Source organism: Pseudochaenichthys georgianus, chromosome 21 (assembly GCF_902827115.2).
Source record: "Pseudochaenichthys georgianus chromosome 21, fPseGeo1.2, whole genome shotgun sequence".
Classification (NCBI taxonomy): Eukaryota; Metazoa; Chordata; class Actinopteri; order Perciformes; family Channichthyidae; genus Pseudochaenichthys; species Pseudochaenichthys georgianus.
This window is the reverse complement of record NC_047523.1, coordinates 25,755,848-25,772,214: the sequence shown is the minus strand read 5'-3', so window position 1 is coordinate 25,772,214 and position 16,367 is coordinate 25,755,848. Positions and strand designations below refer to the sequence as shown.

The following is a 16,367-nucleotide window of genomic DNA, read 5'->3' as shown; positions in this document are numbered from 1 at the left end:
ATGTTTATTTTGCATTTCTATGTACTTTGATCCACGTTTAAAACACGTGGGTTTACATTTGATAGGTTATGCATTTTACGTGTGCAATCGTACTATACAGAAGGCATGTTTGCTGCATAAGAAGCAGGCCATGAACAGATGAAATGGACCTTGTGGTTGATAAATAATGCAGTCTTCCTGTCAGTGATACACAGCACTAGGCTGACTCTGCATCAGCTGGGGCGAGAGATTCAGTTTAGCTAACACACACACACACACACACACACACACACACACACACACACACACACACACACACACACACACACACGCACACGCACACGCACACACTCTATTACGTGTTTTGACTTTTAAAAACACTTTCTCTACTGGTCAAATACAGCATATTTTTACATTTTACACATTGATTGTTTGTCAGCCATGTTAAACAGTGATTAACTCAAAAAGCGGAATTAATGCCAGCTGAGCCCCTTGCTCATGTGAGCCCAGGAGGGGTCTTCTCCTGCCATGACAGAATGAAGCCAGGCCCCCTCTGGCCATCCCATTCCAGCCTCGGTCTGGACTCACTCCAGGCGTCCACACCCGATGGAGAGGACGTGTGGACGAGCAGGGAGGGGCCGGTGTGAGGAGGACATATGTCACAACATGTGTGACCTGCTGGCCGTCTGTCACCCCCTCTGTTCTGGTGGTCCACAGCCCATCCTCCATACCTTTTCCATTGCCAAATACAGCACTTGGCTCACATCCTCTCTACTGGTTAAAGAAAGGGTGTCATACAGTAGTACAGTTATATCAGAGATTAGTATGGCAGACAATGGTGGGATTAACTTTCTGACACACTGACCGTGTTTCAACAAAAAGAAAGAGTCAATATCTGAGTAACATTCTATAAACCCTTCATTTAGTCAGAGACTTAGAATGAAAACATTGTCATAAAAACTTATTTTTAAGTCTGAAATAAAAGCTATTAACATTTCCAGTCAATAGTTAATTCTAAATGTAAAGTCGGGTCCCATGGTAGTGTATATACATAATACAATTGTTTTTAAGACAACAACAACAACATCAGTGTTTGAAACAAAAGAGATATGTTTCCAATAACAAACTAGACAGATAATCACATTTTGGCAATTGTTTAGCTACATATTTTATTATATATCAATACACTGTTACCTTCTTAAAACTATTAAGGACGAGGAATTCCTGTTGCTTTTTTGATTACAGAGACATGTCGGGGAATTTGTCCATAGTGTATTTGCTGGCTGGTTGTTTGGTATTTGTAAGTTAAACAGCAGAAATGAGTCTGAAATCCTCTTGGTCAGTTTAGGTCATATGACATGGCTGGACTGAGTAGTCAACCACACCTTCTTAGTGGCTTAGTGTCAGTGCTATAGAAAGTTATATCCAGCATGGTCTCACTGTTTTCCTGAAACGTTATCCTGTGTGTGTGTGTGTGTGTGTGTGTGTGTGTGTGTGTGTGTGTGTGTGTGTGTGTGTGTGTGTGTGTGTGTGTGTGTGTGTGTGTGTGTGTGTGTGTGTGTGTGTGTGTGTGTGTGTGTGTGTGTGTGTGTGTGTGTGTGTGTGTGTGTGTGTGTGTGTGTGTGTGTGTGTGTGTGTGTGTGTGTGTGTGTGTGTGTGTGTGTGTGTGTGTGTGTGTGTGTGTGTGTGTGTGTGTGTGTATCCGTATCCGTGTAACATCAAGTTGTAATCTAATGTCTAACTTACTTGTCTTTCTCTCTCAGGTGAGTCAGTTGTACCTGAGCTCCACGGGTCGTCTGTGCTCCTCTCTGCCGCCTCACATCTTCTCCTCAGCAGAAAGAGCGTACCACATGATGCTGCAGGAGAGACGCCCACAGTGTTTCATCTTGAGGTACACACTCAACTCCGTGCCTTCTGGATTATGAGACAAAAAACTCAAGAGGGAAATAATCGTGACGTTCAGCTGGCCACCTGTCTGGTCCACACCCCTCCACCTGTTTAACACTCCCTGAGAGACTAATAGCTCTCCGCCTGAGCTGAGCAGTGGACCTGTTCAATGTTCACGCAGCAATGGAGGTTAGCTCGGAGTGTTGTAGCTTCTTGCCCTTTGTCCTCAGCTGGACGGAGGCAGCTTCCTGATTGCTATTAAATCCCGTTCCGGCTGTACAGTGACATTCCCGCTGAGTTGTAACCAATCTGGCAGAGAGTTAATGCACCCTGGCCACAGGCTATCCATCTCACACACACAAACACACACACACACACACACACACACACACACACACACACACACACACACACACACACACACACACACACACACACACACACACACACACACACACACACACACACACACACACACACACACCTGCTCAGACATGACACCGTGCCTTCCCACATACACACACTGTATTTTATTTCTCCTTTTCTTGCTTCTCTTTCAAGCCCTCTGTTTCGCTCCATATTTCCTCACACATGCACACACTAACACGTTTACAGGCAAGGCCATGATCCCCCAGGGCTAGTGCTCTAACAAAATGCCCTTGGAATCGAATAAAAAACTGTTAAATGAAAAGGCAGTGGAAAGGCCTTTGGACTTCGCACTCAGCAGGGCAGTTAGTAGGAAACATATCAACAAACAGCGCACCACAGCACACTGCGGCCATTAGTGATGATTTCTGACCTACTGCAGCCATCTGCTAGGTGTTATACGCCAGTCTCAGCTCTCTGCGTGGCGGTGAGTGTCGGAGCATGTACTGCGTTGGTACCTAATTTGATATCCACTCAATGACAAATTGAAAAAAGCCAGATAAGTTGTGGCAATAACAGCGTGTGGAAAGTGGTGATCAATGGAGCCCCGTTAGTTGTGTCAGAAAGACGGAATAGATGGTGATTTAGATGGGTGGGGTCCCTGAATGGGTGATGTCAGCTAGGTGGAGACATGCAACTGAGATGACAGATGTTGGTAACACCCTCATGACTAACGCATATCATCTATTCTTCTGAGACGCATCTAGAGCGATGTAACTCACACAGATGCTTGGTTTTTGTCCTTTTATTGTTGCTTAGTAGCAGCTTTTTAATTTGACTTTGTTTGCTTACCAATAATTTGACTCTAGTCACTATATATTAATTTAAGATAAAATCATATGAGACACACATTTTTTCACAAGTTTTTTGAAATGTGTGGATTTGGTACCCCACCATTAACTTTGGATCAGAAAGACTCTCATTGCCCAGGATGCACAGGAGGAATTATCTCTGCAAGCTAAACCGGTTTCACTGTTCAGTAATTGTTATAAAACTTTAATAAATGTCGAAACATTAATAACATCACCTCTAGCAATTTTCTCTTTCTCTCTAGTGGTGAAAGTGGTTCTGGGAAAACGGAGGCCTTTAAGCACATAGTGAGACATCTGACAGCCCGCTCCAGCCCCAAAGGCTTTGCACTGGAGCCCAGAATGAAACACGTAAGTCTGTTCTCTATTTATTTAACTCTTCTTGCAGTCATCAGGTCGGGTCCTGGAGCCTTATGGCTTACGAACATGTGATGAAATCTCAGTGTCTTGAATCATTTGTTGCTATAATGCCCTTGAGTCATTATTTTAGATGGCAAAAAGGCAAAATGTTCCAACGATAATCTTATCGTAGAACTGTGTGCTGTTATTTCATTTCAAATTCCATGGCACTCACAATCATTCCTCAGTGAGAAACTCATGAATATTTGTGCACTCTTCAAAGCCAGGCATATTCCACCCTATCTCCCTGATCTTATGTTTTTACTCTGCCTATTGTTCCTTCATCATATCATTTCTTTGATACAAAATCAGATAGTGACAGTGCAAGTGTAGTAAGGCAGGAGTCATGTAAATGTCTCCTGCTGTTCTTCTGTTGCCGTGCTGAGTACAAATAGACGTATAGATTACCACACAGAGTATGGGGCTTAGCTGAAAGTCTTTTTTTCTCTGCTGGATAGCTCTTCATTCGCCAAAGGCATCATTTGAGCATTCAAACCCTGTTTGATTGCATCATCAATATCCCACTCTCTCTATACTGTGCTGTTTCTGTTCGGCTAAACTATCTCCAGCAGAGGAAATAATTTGAAACGTTTTTCTTAGGAAGCAGTCCCTTTTCTCTACATCCTAAGAAAAGAGTATTGATTTAAAAAAAACTATATTAGGGTAAAGTAGGACATTAAATACCCATGTCCTTTCCATGGCACACTTTATGTCTTTATGTCTTTATTAGGATCCCCATTAGCACTAGCATGAGCATTGGCTATTCTTCCTGGCGTCCTCACACACTCAAAACATACATAAACATACATGCAACAAAATTAAAACAAAACAAAACAGCTCATAATTTCATGCAATTTACAGTGAAATGAAGTGGAAACTAAAATGGTCATCCAATTATTGCCATCCTAAGGCCAAACAAAAGTAAATACAAATAAGTGTACATAATAATATATGCATACATAGCCACAGGCACAGTTCAAATTTACTTTGTAATACTAAAAATAATTTTTTTAGCAACCTTTTGAAATGTACTTGAGAATTTTCCTGAATGATGTGAACCGGTAAAGAGTTCCAGTTGATCATGGCTCTGTACAGTACATGACTGTTTTCTGTCCCATATTTGATTTAGATTTGGGTAATACAAACCTTCCTTCTATTGTATGTCGTGTTTGATAGTTATGTTTTGCATATTGCGCTATAAACCTTTGTGATAATATATCTGGTGACTGAGTCACTGTAATATTTCTGACAAAATGTAATAAAATATAAGTTGACCTCTGTCTGACAGTTAACCATTTCAGTGTCTCCAGCATTTCAGTGACTCTGGTTCTGTAGGAGCACTGCAGTGCACATCGTGCTGCCTTATTTTGTGCTACTTGTAGTTTGTTTAAATCTTTTTCAGCAGCACTAGACCATATAACCAAACAATAATCAAGCTGCGACAGAACCAAAGCATCCAAAACTTGTCTACTGACATCCATAGGCAAATATTTTACAATTCTTTTTACAAGTGACACACCCCTTCCCATTTTACATACAACATTATCAATTTGTTTAGACCAAGATAATTTATGATCCAGGGTTATACCTAGCAATTTTGTCTCCTTGACCTGTTCAATTTCAATATGGTTTAAATGTAGTTGCAATTTTGGTTCACCTTTTAACTGATGATTTGATCCTATTAATAACGATTTTGTTTTTCCCGCATTAAGTACCAACTTATTATTTATGACCCACTCTGATATCAGTAGTAGATCTTTATTCATAACATTTGTCAACTCTCTTGTAGTTGATGCTGCATAATATATTGTTGAGTCATCTGCATACATTACAATTTTAGCTTTTTCTAACACTAATGGTAGGTCATTTGTAAAAATAGAAAATAAAAGTGGTCCCAAACAACTACCCTGAGGTACTCCACAAGTGACTGTTTTCATCTTTGAGAGACTTCCATTAAAAAAAACAGTTTGACTTTGATTTGTCAGGTAACTTTCTAACCACTTCAGCGTTTCAAAATGAAAACCATATTGTTCCAGCTTGTGTAACAACAAAGAATGGTCAATGACATCAAAAGCAGAACTAAAATCGAGTAGTACTGCACCCACTAACTTCCTATTATCTAGTTCGCCCTTCCAGTCATCTGTCATTTGTGTTAAAGCGGTGCATGTGGAATGGCCAGGTCTGTAAGCATGTTGATACACAGTATTAAGTTTGTTACCTTCAAAGTATTTTTGTATTTGATTGAAAATTATTCTCTCCATTATCTTTGCTAATGCTGGTAATAAACTTATTGGACGGCTATTTGTACCAGAAAATGGTCCAGCTTGATTTTTTGCAAGTGGAATAATTTTTGCTATTTTCCATGCCTGTGGGCAAATACATTTATCAATACTCAAATTTATAATATGACAGATAGGCTCTGCAACAAAATTAGCAACATATCTAAGAAATGTACCAACTAAATTATCCACTCCTGGTGGTTTATCATTACATTTACCTAGTAGACATTCAACATCTGTAATTGTCACTTTTTCTATTTTAAATGTACACCTCTTATTATTCATAATGAAATCCTTTATTAGAAATACTATTAAGTGTTTAAGCAAGGTCAGGTTTTCATATCCTCCATTTATTGTGACACCATCGTGGTGCTTTCCATATGATTCACTGTTTTGCACTGGGTCTATCAGGCGGATAACAAAGCTTGTGTCGCCTCGGATTGCAAGTGCTGTATTCTGGTGAAGTCATCGTTATGTAGACGATAACTGGGTCAGCTCGCTCGCTGATCATCCTGGGACACAAAAAATACTCAAGTCCCAGATAATGGATACATATTGACATCTAGTGGTAGGAATTGGTATTGAAGCAGAATTCCTTTTTGATTCAGGTTCAGAAATATGTTTAACAAACTTGATTTGACTATTTTGAAAAGTAAAAAGATGAACATACTCTACAGTAAAAGTCATGCTTAAGTAAAATACTATCTCACTGGTAACACTTGTATTTTGGTGTAATACAATATGCAGGTAAACTGTATTCTGGAGGCCTTCGGTCATGCAAAGACTCTGAAGAACAACAACTCGAGCCGTTTTATCAAACTGTTGACCATCCAATACTGTGACAAAAGGAAGACACTGCTCAGAGGTAAGCTACATTTCTAGAGGGAAAGTGAGTGTTTGTTAGTTGGCTTTACAGTTACTTTCATATAGTTGTATCTGTATTTTCCATAAGAGTCAGGAGAAACTGAGCAGGGTCTAAATATCCTACTTCATTCTTCCAAATGTTCAAATATATCCTGAGCTTTATTGTCAAGATAAGAAAAAAGAAATATTTAACAATCTTGATCACAAGATTTGAGATTTTAGACATTAAACAAAACAGACTCACAGTAAGGCACCGCACTACTGTGCACGAGTGATTATTCTTGCACTATTTTATTTCTTCTTGCTCTATTTTATTTCTATTCCGTTATTTCTTGCACCATTTTATTAGTTTTGTATTGTTTAATGTCCTATATATATTCATGTTGCATTGTTGGAGGAGCCTGGGACTTACGTTTTTCATTGCTATATCTACACTGTAGTATACTGTGTACATGACAGTAAAGCATTGAAGAAATCTTGAACTTCGCCAGCAGGGGGCAGTAGAAGCCCATCAGTCCACTGTTCTGGTGTTTTGTGATCTGTTTTACAGCCCCTCACCTTATTTGTTATCCATCTTAATTTGATCAGTGAGCACTGCCTATTGAACAGTGGCCACAAATGTACTATTGTACTATCATCAGCACTGTTGAAATGTAATTTACCCATGTGTTATTGAACTAAAATACACTTCTGATATTTAAGCCCGTGTGTATGCCCACATGCTGGAGAAGTCTCGTCTGGTCCACCTGCCTCCTCAACAACACAGCTTCAACATCTTCCATCTGATGGCTGGGGGCCAGTCGCCTGAGGAGAACAGCGCGCTTTACCTCAACAATGTCCTGGCTCATAGGTACGTGGCATTCAGCTGCCTTGTGTATTTTGAGAGTTCACAAAATCACCTGTGAAGGTAGAATGGCAGCTGGTTGTTGCTCTCACCAACAAGAGTAATTTACTAAGTTTATTTAAATATCTTTCTTGCCTCTTAGTTTAAGAGGTTTTTACTTACTTCAAGAACAGCTGCTTACGTACACAGTTCAACTCAACACTGACGATATATACACATTCATATGTAATGTCTTCAGAGAGATTGTGTGTGTGTTTATGCCTGAATACATGAGTGTCTGTATCAATTTTTAACACACATTGTTCTCTGAGAATCTCTTACTTGTATCTGATGTTTAGTTTGTGTTTAACACCTCTACTCATGCATGCTCTTTCTTGCACAGCGACAGTGGGATTGTGGGTTACGCTAACAGCACTTTTATTCACGGTACTCCACCAATGCGGTAACCACTGACCTGGATTGCTCTGTTTTGCAGCCCCTCTGGCACCTCACTATCCTTTTATGTCTCCATGGGTCTTTGTTAGGTGTGCATGATCCAGTTCTGTAGATTTAAAACCCAATTTGCTCAAATCTCCCTTCCAAACACAGCTCTCTGAAAAGTGTGCCTGGGACTTTTCTACACAAAGATATATATTTTTTTCAAGTCCTGCTGAGCACATGAATAAATGTTTGCACCTGAACACTCATCATAGGACACACCTTGCTCACTTTGGTAATTTTGTTTTTATGGGTGTCTTAAACATTTGTCCACATTTCTCTGTTCTTTTCCAGGTATCTTAGTGGAAGACTTCCCGGGGAGAACCCTCCAGTAGCTGAAGCCTCCACCGAGAGCAGGGAGCGCCTCACAGCCGTCAAACACGCCCTGCGAGCCCTGTGCTTCAACAAGCAGGTATCGATTGGCACTGCATACGGCTTCTGTTCACTCTGTTTATTCAAAGGTTATTGACATCAGGCATCATTTAAAGTGTTGATGTCACACACACTAAAGTAGCTACATATGAGGTCATTGATGAGAATTATCCCCAGGTCAAAATAATGTCTGTAAATGTGCCCGAGTCTTAAAGCTGAATTATCCAAACGATGTGTTTGTACCCTCATAGACAAAAAAACGAATGGCTTAGTATATTGAATTTTGTAAAATTTGTAAAGAAAGATATTTGAAAAATGTATGGCCTCAATGTTGTCACAGTAATACCTCGTAAATAATGACATGATCATTTCCAAGTTGACATGCTCCATTAAACAATTGACCAGCATAATGGCTTGGGGGATACCAAAGGATACAACAGGGTGTCCTCTCGGTTCAGGCACAGCCTTTAAAATGAGACGGGCATCATCTGCCTGTTATGACATATTCGGCCGAGACGTTTAGATTGGGATTGGGACTCTTGGGGTCCTGAATTGGGACTCATCATGTGTTTCAATTATCTATCTAAAGACATGTGTGACCAAATGCAGAAGACAAGGTCAAGGTGCTACAGTGTGCATCACCAGCTGTGTTCCCAGCCCCATTATCAGGTTCTATTCTTAGATTCCCAGTCAGCATCTGTCAGCATCCAACTGACCACCAGCTCACCTTTTAATCCAGCAGCAGTCACACAGGCAAAGCCTAAGGAATAGAGGAGTAGAGCCATAGATTTATATCGGAGGGCACTAGTGTCCGCCGGATAAGAGAGAGAGTCCAGAGGACAGGAGACGCAGTGGGGGAGTAGGAGTGGAAGTCTTAGACCACCCATTGGTCTCTGTCTAAGTCCCTAATCAGGGGAAGATTCCCAGTCCAGACCCAAAGGTCAATCGTCATTAACGCTCCTTTTTTTCTCCCTTGCGCCCTTTCTTCTCCTTTTCTAAGCAGGGGGAGTCTGTCTGTGTATAGAGTGTCAGACAGAGACTAATGCTTGTGTTTATCTCCCAGATATCAGTTCCAATATCCTGCCTTGAGAGAGTGCATACGCAGACATATTCAGACACACGAACACACACGAGCACACACTCTCAAACTCCAACATCCCCCTCTCAGAGATTCAGAGCAGTGGGTAATGGGGTATTCCATTAAGCGTCCTCTACTCAAGGGCAGAGAGGAAAGGAGAGTGGGGCGGAGGAAGAGAAGTGTGTGAATGAAGGGAGGAGAGTTGATGCATATCATTTATTTATTTAATTTCATGGGAAGTGTTGTCAAAAAAAAATGTCTTTCCTTTTGAAGAGGTTTAGTATCATGACACATTTCCTCAGCATTACTTGAAGTGCAAGTTGGTATTTATCATAAACAAGGAAAATCTATCTTTTTGATTAGGACTACATTTGACTTACTTAATTGTGTTAATGCCTCACTAACACCCCACTCTCTCTCTCCTGTCTCTGTCTGTCTGTCTCTTTTAGGAGGTTGACTCAGTGTTTACTCTGCTATCTGCTGTGCTCCATATTGGGGACATACGGTTTACTGCATTGACAGATGCCGATACAGCCTTCCCTTCGGACCTGCAGCTGCTGGAGAGAGGTCAGTGCCTCCCCGTCACATTTCCCCCCTGTGTGTAGGTGGGATAGTGCGGAAAGGAGGGGTGCATCACATCTGCTCAGCTTGTTTACCTCGTAGTCATCGCTCCTCCCCCCTTTTAGTTCTGCTTGGCAGCTTGCCAGCACTAGCTAAAGGCCAGCCATTCACCTGTCTGGTGAGCCTCTTGGTGGTGAGGAGAGATTTAACACACACTTTCCTGCTCATTGTGCCTGGGTTTCCAACCTTTCTCCATCTCCCTTACAACCGCTACATGTATTCCTGTGACCCCTGACCTTTTGTGAGATGGTAAACAAATGACATCAGCACCTGAACGGGAAAGTGTAGCCACTCGTTGTCAGGGAGATGTGATGTCATGGCTTGTGAGGGATTCTGGCCTCATGTCACCTGTTCCTGCTGCTTGTTTATGGGCTCTGCTCAGAAACCCGCTGATGACTAATTGCTGCCAGCTCTACTGATCGATGAAGTGGGAATGATCTGAGGCAGAGCTCAGCTTGTTGTGCTGGCAGGGTGATGAGTAGCAATGAGTAGATGTATTTCTGGGATGTTATCAGCGTTTCCTTTCCGACACATGTAGTGATTAATGCTGTTATTGTGATATTTTTCATCCTGTCATCACGACACTGTCAGTTATTGAGTTACTGTGTCTTTCTCTCCCTTCCTCTTTGATCTTTCTCTGCACAGTTGCTGGATTGTTGCAGGTGTGCTCCGGGGACTTAAGCAATGCCCTCATCTCTGACGTTCAGTACTTTAAAGGTACCAGCACACCGGCCTTCGCCATCACTTGGCCATTCATATGCCACACACATTAGCAGTTTCACAAGGATTACTACAGATTCATCTTTTCTCCGGAGAATCACAGCAGAGGAAAAACCTTGACACTGTTCATAATACACACTTGCATCTTGTATTTCAACAACCACCATGTCATCAATCAAGATCAGTCCTATAAAGGTTTATAGTAAGTGACTAATGAGCACAGTGTAAAGGGAATTAGGTGGTTCAAATTCGGGGAAAAAGGCAAATTTGCCAAAATGTCTTTTTGTGAGAGATTAAATATCTTCTTTGTCAACGGAAATATTTGTTTCATTCTGACAAAGATAGTTATTTTCAGGTTAAAATATATGTTAACAGTATCTTATATTCGTTTTTAGAGCAACAAAAACATAAACACAATATGTGATTAATGGATACCTTATAATGTCCAAGATTTGTACAGAATACATTTTTTTGTTTTATAATTATAATTTTTTTACATAAATGTTCTCTCGTGGACAAAAGGTGATAAAGTGGCACAACTTCAGAAATATCACTGCTCTTAATCAAATTGTAATACATTTGTGTTGCCATGTCCCGGTCCCTTTACCTCAGGTGACTTGAGCACCCGACGCCACACGGTGGAGATGTCAGAACAGTACAGAGACCAGCTTGCGAAAGCCATCTATGGTCGCCTCTTCAGTTATCTGGTCAACAGCACCAACGAGTACCTACAGGGACAGGACGACAGCATTGGGTATATCTATGTGTGTGCATGTGTGTATGTCTGTGTTTGTGTTTATGCACATGTGAGCCAAGGTTGTTTTTTTCAGTGTTGACTGCCAAAATTATTTATTTTGAAGCCCTGGCAGCTGATAACTGTTATCATCAAAACAACCAAATATGTCTGTCATCACATAAGAGCATTCTCTCATAGGAGTGACTGCTCTCATATTGTGACACAATCACACATAGCATAGAGATGAGGCTAGCAGCTTACATGACATGCACAAATAGGTATGTATGCTGAAACAGAAAACGGTAGAGATGGAGGACACACCGAAGGTTTATGTGAAAGTCTCTCACTCAACAACACACACACACACACACACACACACACACACACACACACACACACACACACACACACACACACACACACACACACACACACACACACCAGAGGTTGCATTAGACTTTTTCGCTGCCCGTCATTTTGACGGACAGGATCGTAAAACTTCCGTCAAAATCCAGAATAACCCGTCGGCCTTTACACAACTCTGACGAGCGGGAGGGGGGGAGCATGCTCGTGAACTGTCAACGGGGGGGGGGAGACAGTTCACATGCGCCGTGTTATGCATGGCTGCTGCACGCCGCGGGAGCGTGCACAGCGTAAAGCCAAAACTCACAGACATTTCAATGATTTGTACGGCGGCACAGTTAGGTTTGGAAACGGTATAATTTCCTTTTTGGAGGGCATGCATAACACGGCATAACACTGGAGCCTCGCTGCGGGGAAACTTTGGCGATGTTCCGAGTTTTTTCTAATCTGTCAAACATGACGTACTGCTTTCAGATTTGTCCGTCATTGTTAAAAGAAATTATTATTATTATTATTCGGTTAACGCGACCTCTGACACACACACACACACACACACGCACGCACACACATACACTCCTAGGTGGAGGCTAATGGAATCCTTGGTATTGTTTATGTTGTGAAGTCTTATCACACTCTGTCAGATAACCGGCGCTCCATCTTCTGGAATGTGTTTGTGCTTTGCCTTGTTTACACACCAACCTCAAAACATAATAAATATGTCAACTACGGACTTTTGAATGTGTTATTTCACACACACACAAACAAACATACACAAACACATGGGAAAATGTGATAATTCCTGTCCATCATGCAACCATGCAAACACGTTCTCAAGGTGATCCTGGAGTGAAAGTGGTGTAAGATAATGCAAATTATCTTTCTTCCAGTGATCCTGCCCTCGAAATCGGGATCTTGGATATCTTTGGGTTTGAAGAATTTGAAAGGAATGGATTTGAGCAGGTGGGATGATGCTTGTATTACATTTAAGTTAACCCCAAAGAAACCTATCAATGTGTGTCCTCTTTCACTAAAGCCGACAGATCAGGCCAAATGCATTTATGACATTCCCTGAATAATTGTCAATTTGCTTAGAGGAAATCTCTCTGAACAGTATGGTACTTTAGTTTCACACAGATCTTAATCAAATTCTGACAAATATTTGGGGCTTTTTTCTATTTTAGCCTGGACATTTTAGTCTGTAATGAATTAGATGAGGTCTGTGACGTGATGTTCAGCTATCCTCAAATGAACCAACGGCGGACACAATGAGTGCTCAGTGTGTGAGAGGTTGGAGTAATGGGCAGCTTCAAACCAGTGTGTATTTGTCCGTGTGTGTGTAAGAGTCTTAACGTTTTTACATACATTATTTAGTTCATATTTCTCGGGTGACAAATCATGTACGTATGCACCTGTTATGTACACAGATAGATCAGCATGTCTGTGATGCTTGGTTGTTTTCGGTATTTCACTGTATGTTATTACTTTGCATTGTTTAGTGAGTACAACATGTGCATCTCTCTACTGCTCACCTGTTATTGGCCATTAATCTTTGATGTGCTCATCAAGAATTCACTGTGAATGGACTACTACATTGTAAGACATTGCAGAGGTGAAGTCACTCTGTAAATCACTCTGTGTGTGTGTGTGTGTGTGTGTGTGTGTGTGTGTGTGTGTGTGTGTGTGTGTGTGTGTGTGTGTGTGTGTGTGTGTGTGTGTGTGTGTGTGTGTGTGTGTGTGTGTGTGTGTGTGTGTGTGTGTGTGTGTGTGTGTGTGTGTGTGTGTGTGTGTGTGTGTGTGTGTGTGTGTGTGTGTATCTTGTGTCTTAGGGTGTAATGCACAAGAGGCTAAGTACTCAGAGCTTACGGTTCCTCAATATGGAACTTCCAATCCCCTCCCAGACTTTATTAAGGCCAGTGTGCCATTGCTTGTGTGACTCGTGTGTGTGTGTGTGTGTGTGTGTGTGTGTGTGTGTGTGTGTGTGTGTGTGTGTGTGTGTGTGTGTGTGTGTGTGTGTGTGTGTGTGTGTGTGTGTGTGTGTGTGTGTGTGTGTGTGTGTGTGTGTGTGTGTGTGTGTGTGTGTGTGTGTGTGTGTGTGTGTGTGTGTGTGTGTGTGTGTGTGTGTGTGTGTGTGTGTGTGTGTGTGTGTGTGTGTGTATGGCACTAAGATGTCAGTGGCATGAGTCCTACCCTCCATGTTCTCTAATCCAAGTGGAAGCGAGGCATTGCGTGACCTTTCCTCTTCGGGTCACAGAGAGTGCAAGTGCCAGAAGGAAAGAAAAGGGGAGGGGGAGTTAACAAAATGAGAAAAGAGGAAAACTAGACCATCTTTGGCAAGCGGTGGCATTGCCTCATTCGATCTAACCTCTTTTCCTTTGTTGCTGCTGAACGACCTATACATATCATCCTGTTAAAATCACACACATTACAATATTCATGTCATATGCACAGTAGCTAAAGTGTAGATATGGCAACATCACCGCCCACCCATGGAAAGTGAGAGTGAGATCTGGATAAACAAACTCGATTATCTCTTACAGTCGGTGTGGCCCTCACTCTCTGACATGTTTGTACACACATGCAGACATAGGCTCTACAGGCACAGCTTGATCAGGTCATGGTCATTAGGGCTTGTTAATTAGAGCAGTGTTGTACCTGCTCAGCACTTTGCTAATGAGTTAACTCAATCAACCACCTGCTGGGACTAAGCCTTTAATGTAATAGACTCCCTGGAAGACAAAGAATAGACAAACACTGATGGAAAAAACAGGCCCTACTCTACAGCACAACACACCTTCAGATCAGCACTTATTGGTAGATACTTAGCATTACCCTGAAACTAGGGCTTCACGGCTTTATTTTAGTACTTAACATCAATATTTAGATGTTTTACTTTATTTTTAAGTCATTATCAATTCACCTACAATATTCATGTCATCACATGGCTGAATCTCTCTGTTATAGCGTTCCCTTAAAATCCTTTATCCATCCACCCAGCAACCGGTAATTGCTTATATTAATGCATGTGTGTTGCTCGGCATCGTTAAAAACAGCAGCGCAACAGGAGCAAAGAAAACAACCTTTTTGTTTGTTCCCCCCTTTCCAACAATCGGCAACCAAAATAACCCTTAATTCAGTTAAATGTGAAACTTTCCTGGCTCTCAACACTTTCCCCCCAGTGTCTCTCTGATGCTGAGCAGCGGCTGTTACTTGGGAGGTAGACCATTACATTTGCTAAACAAAATGACAAAAATCTCCCCAAAAAACAGCCGCTGATGTACTCAGCCAACAGCCAATATTTTCAACCATTCGCCCAACTCCAGCCATGACTAAGAAGGATGGATACATCAGATTTTGAGTTGAAAGAAGGGACACCTAAAAAAAACACAGAATGACAAGTTAATTCCTAGTGTACAGCACCATAACTTTGTGTCTGTTCTTACATGGGTTCTTACTTTTGGGTTCAGGAAAAGTTGAAACTGGCCTGCTGCTGCAGTCTTCTGTGCTGTGTTGTTCCACTTCATATTCTGTGATTTCTTTCATTACATCAATGTGACAAGTCACACTTGAGTCTCCCCTCCAGAGCTTCGCACGCAAGACAACAGACAAACTCATTTGATTGACTCCTGTGCTGTGATTGGTTTACTGCTGGGTTAGGTAGAGTTCATGTGTCCCAGCAGGAACACTTGGTCCATATTATAGTGGGATCGAAAAAGCCCCTACACAGGGACATCCATCAATAATTTCGGGGTCTGGTGTTTATATGAGTAGTCATTTCATTTATGCCCCATTGACTTCCCCAGCCGGCTGTGTTTGAGATCATATTTGTGCATTTGTTTTCTTTAAAAACAAACATACAGCATGGTGTCTCTGAGGAGGAATTTCATGCCATGTGCACTGAAGTGTGTGTTTACAGGTCTATGTGTGTGTTGTGTGCATTCCAGCTGTGCGTGAACATGACCAACGAGCGACTGAGGCAGTATGTCTCTGAGGTGCTATTCCAGCAGGAGCAGGCTGAGTGTCTGCAGGAGGGCATCGCCATGGAGACCCCCCGCTACTCCAGCAACCAGTCAGCCGTCCTGGACTTCTTTCTTCAGGTACGTTGCTGGTTTAGACCGGTTCAGTCCAGTTAGTCTGTTATGATTCAACATTGCACACACACGCAGAGATTTGGCAAAGGCTTTTACAAGACTTACATTTAAAGTTGGAAATGATTTCAACAAATGTGAAGCTGTTTCTCTCATTTATATAAAGTTACATGACTGGTAGGACTGGTGGTGTCCCATGTAATGGAGACCTGTCCCTTTTATTGCATATGACCCTTTCACCTTAGATTTTTTTGTCTGTCTACAATCTTTATCAATTATGACCAGAATCCAAATAAAACTCAAACGAATGAAATGTATCTGTTATCATGAGAGACGACTATACCCTACGGTGATAAATACAAATGTCATAATGGAAATAATTAATTACTATTATTATGAAAAGTGCTTTATGAAGATTACATAAACAT

General features: G+C 41.6%; 1 protein-coding gene across 1 annotated transcript in view; it reads left to right on the top strand.

The window, feature by feature from the left end:
* Positions 1-16,367, top strand: part of myo16 (myosin XVI) — a 91,022-nt gene that overhangs the window by 37,529 nt on the left and 37,126 nt on the right. The window contains exons 13-22 of the mRNA XM_034110372.1: positions 1,743-1,870; positions 3,347-3,452; positions 6,527-6,644; positions 7,346-7,493; positions 8,259-8,376; positions 9,864-9,981; positions 10,681-10,752; positions 11,368-11,509; positions 12,742-12,814; positions 15,796-15,948. Of these exons, the coding sequence (XP_033966263.1) occupies positions 1,743-1,870; positions 3,347-3,452; positions 6,527-6,644; positions 7,346-7,493; positions 8,259-8,376; positions 9,864-9,981; positions 10,681-10,752; positions 11,368-11,509; positions 12,742-12,814; positions 15,796-15,948 (1,176 nt within the window). The remainder of the gene's footprint in view (positions 1-1,742; positions 1,871-3,346; positions 3,453-6,526; positions 6,645-7,345; positions 7,494-8,258; positions 8,377-9,863; positions 9,982-10,680; positions 10,753-11,367; positions 11,510-12,741; positions 12,815-15,795; positions 15,949-16,367) is intronic.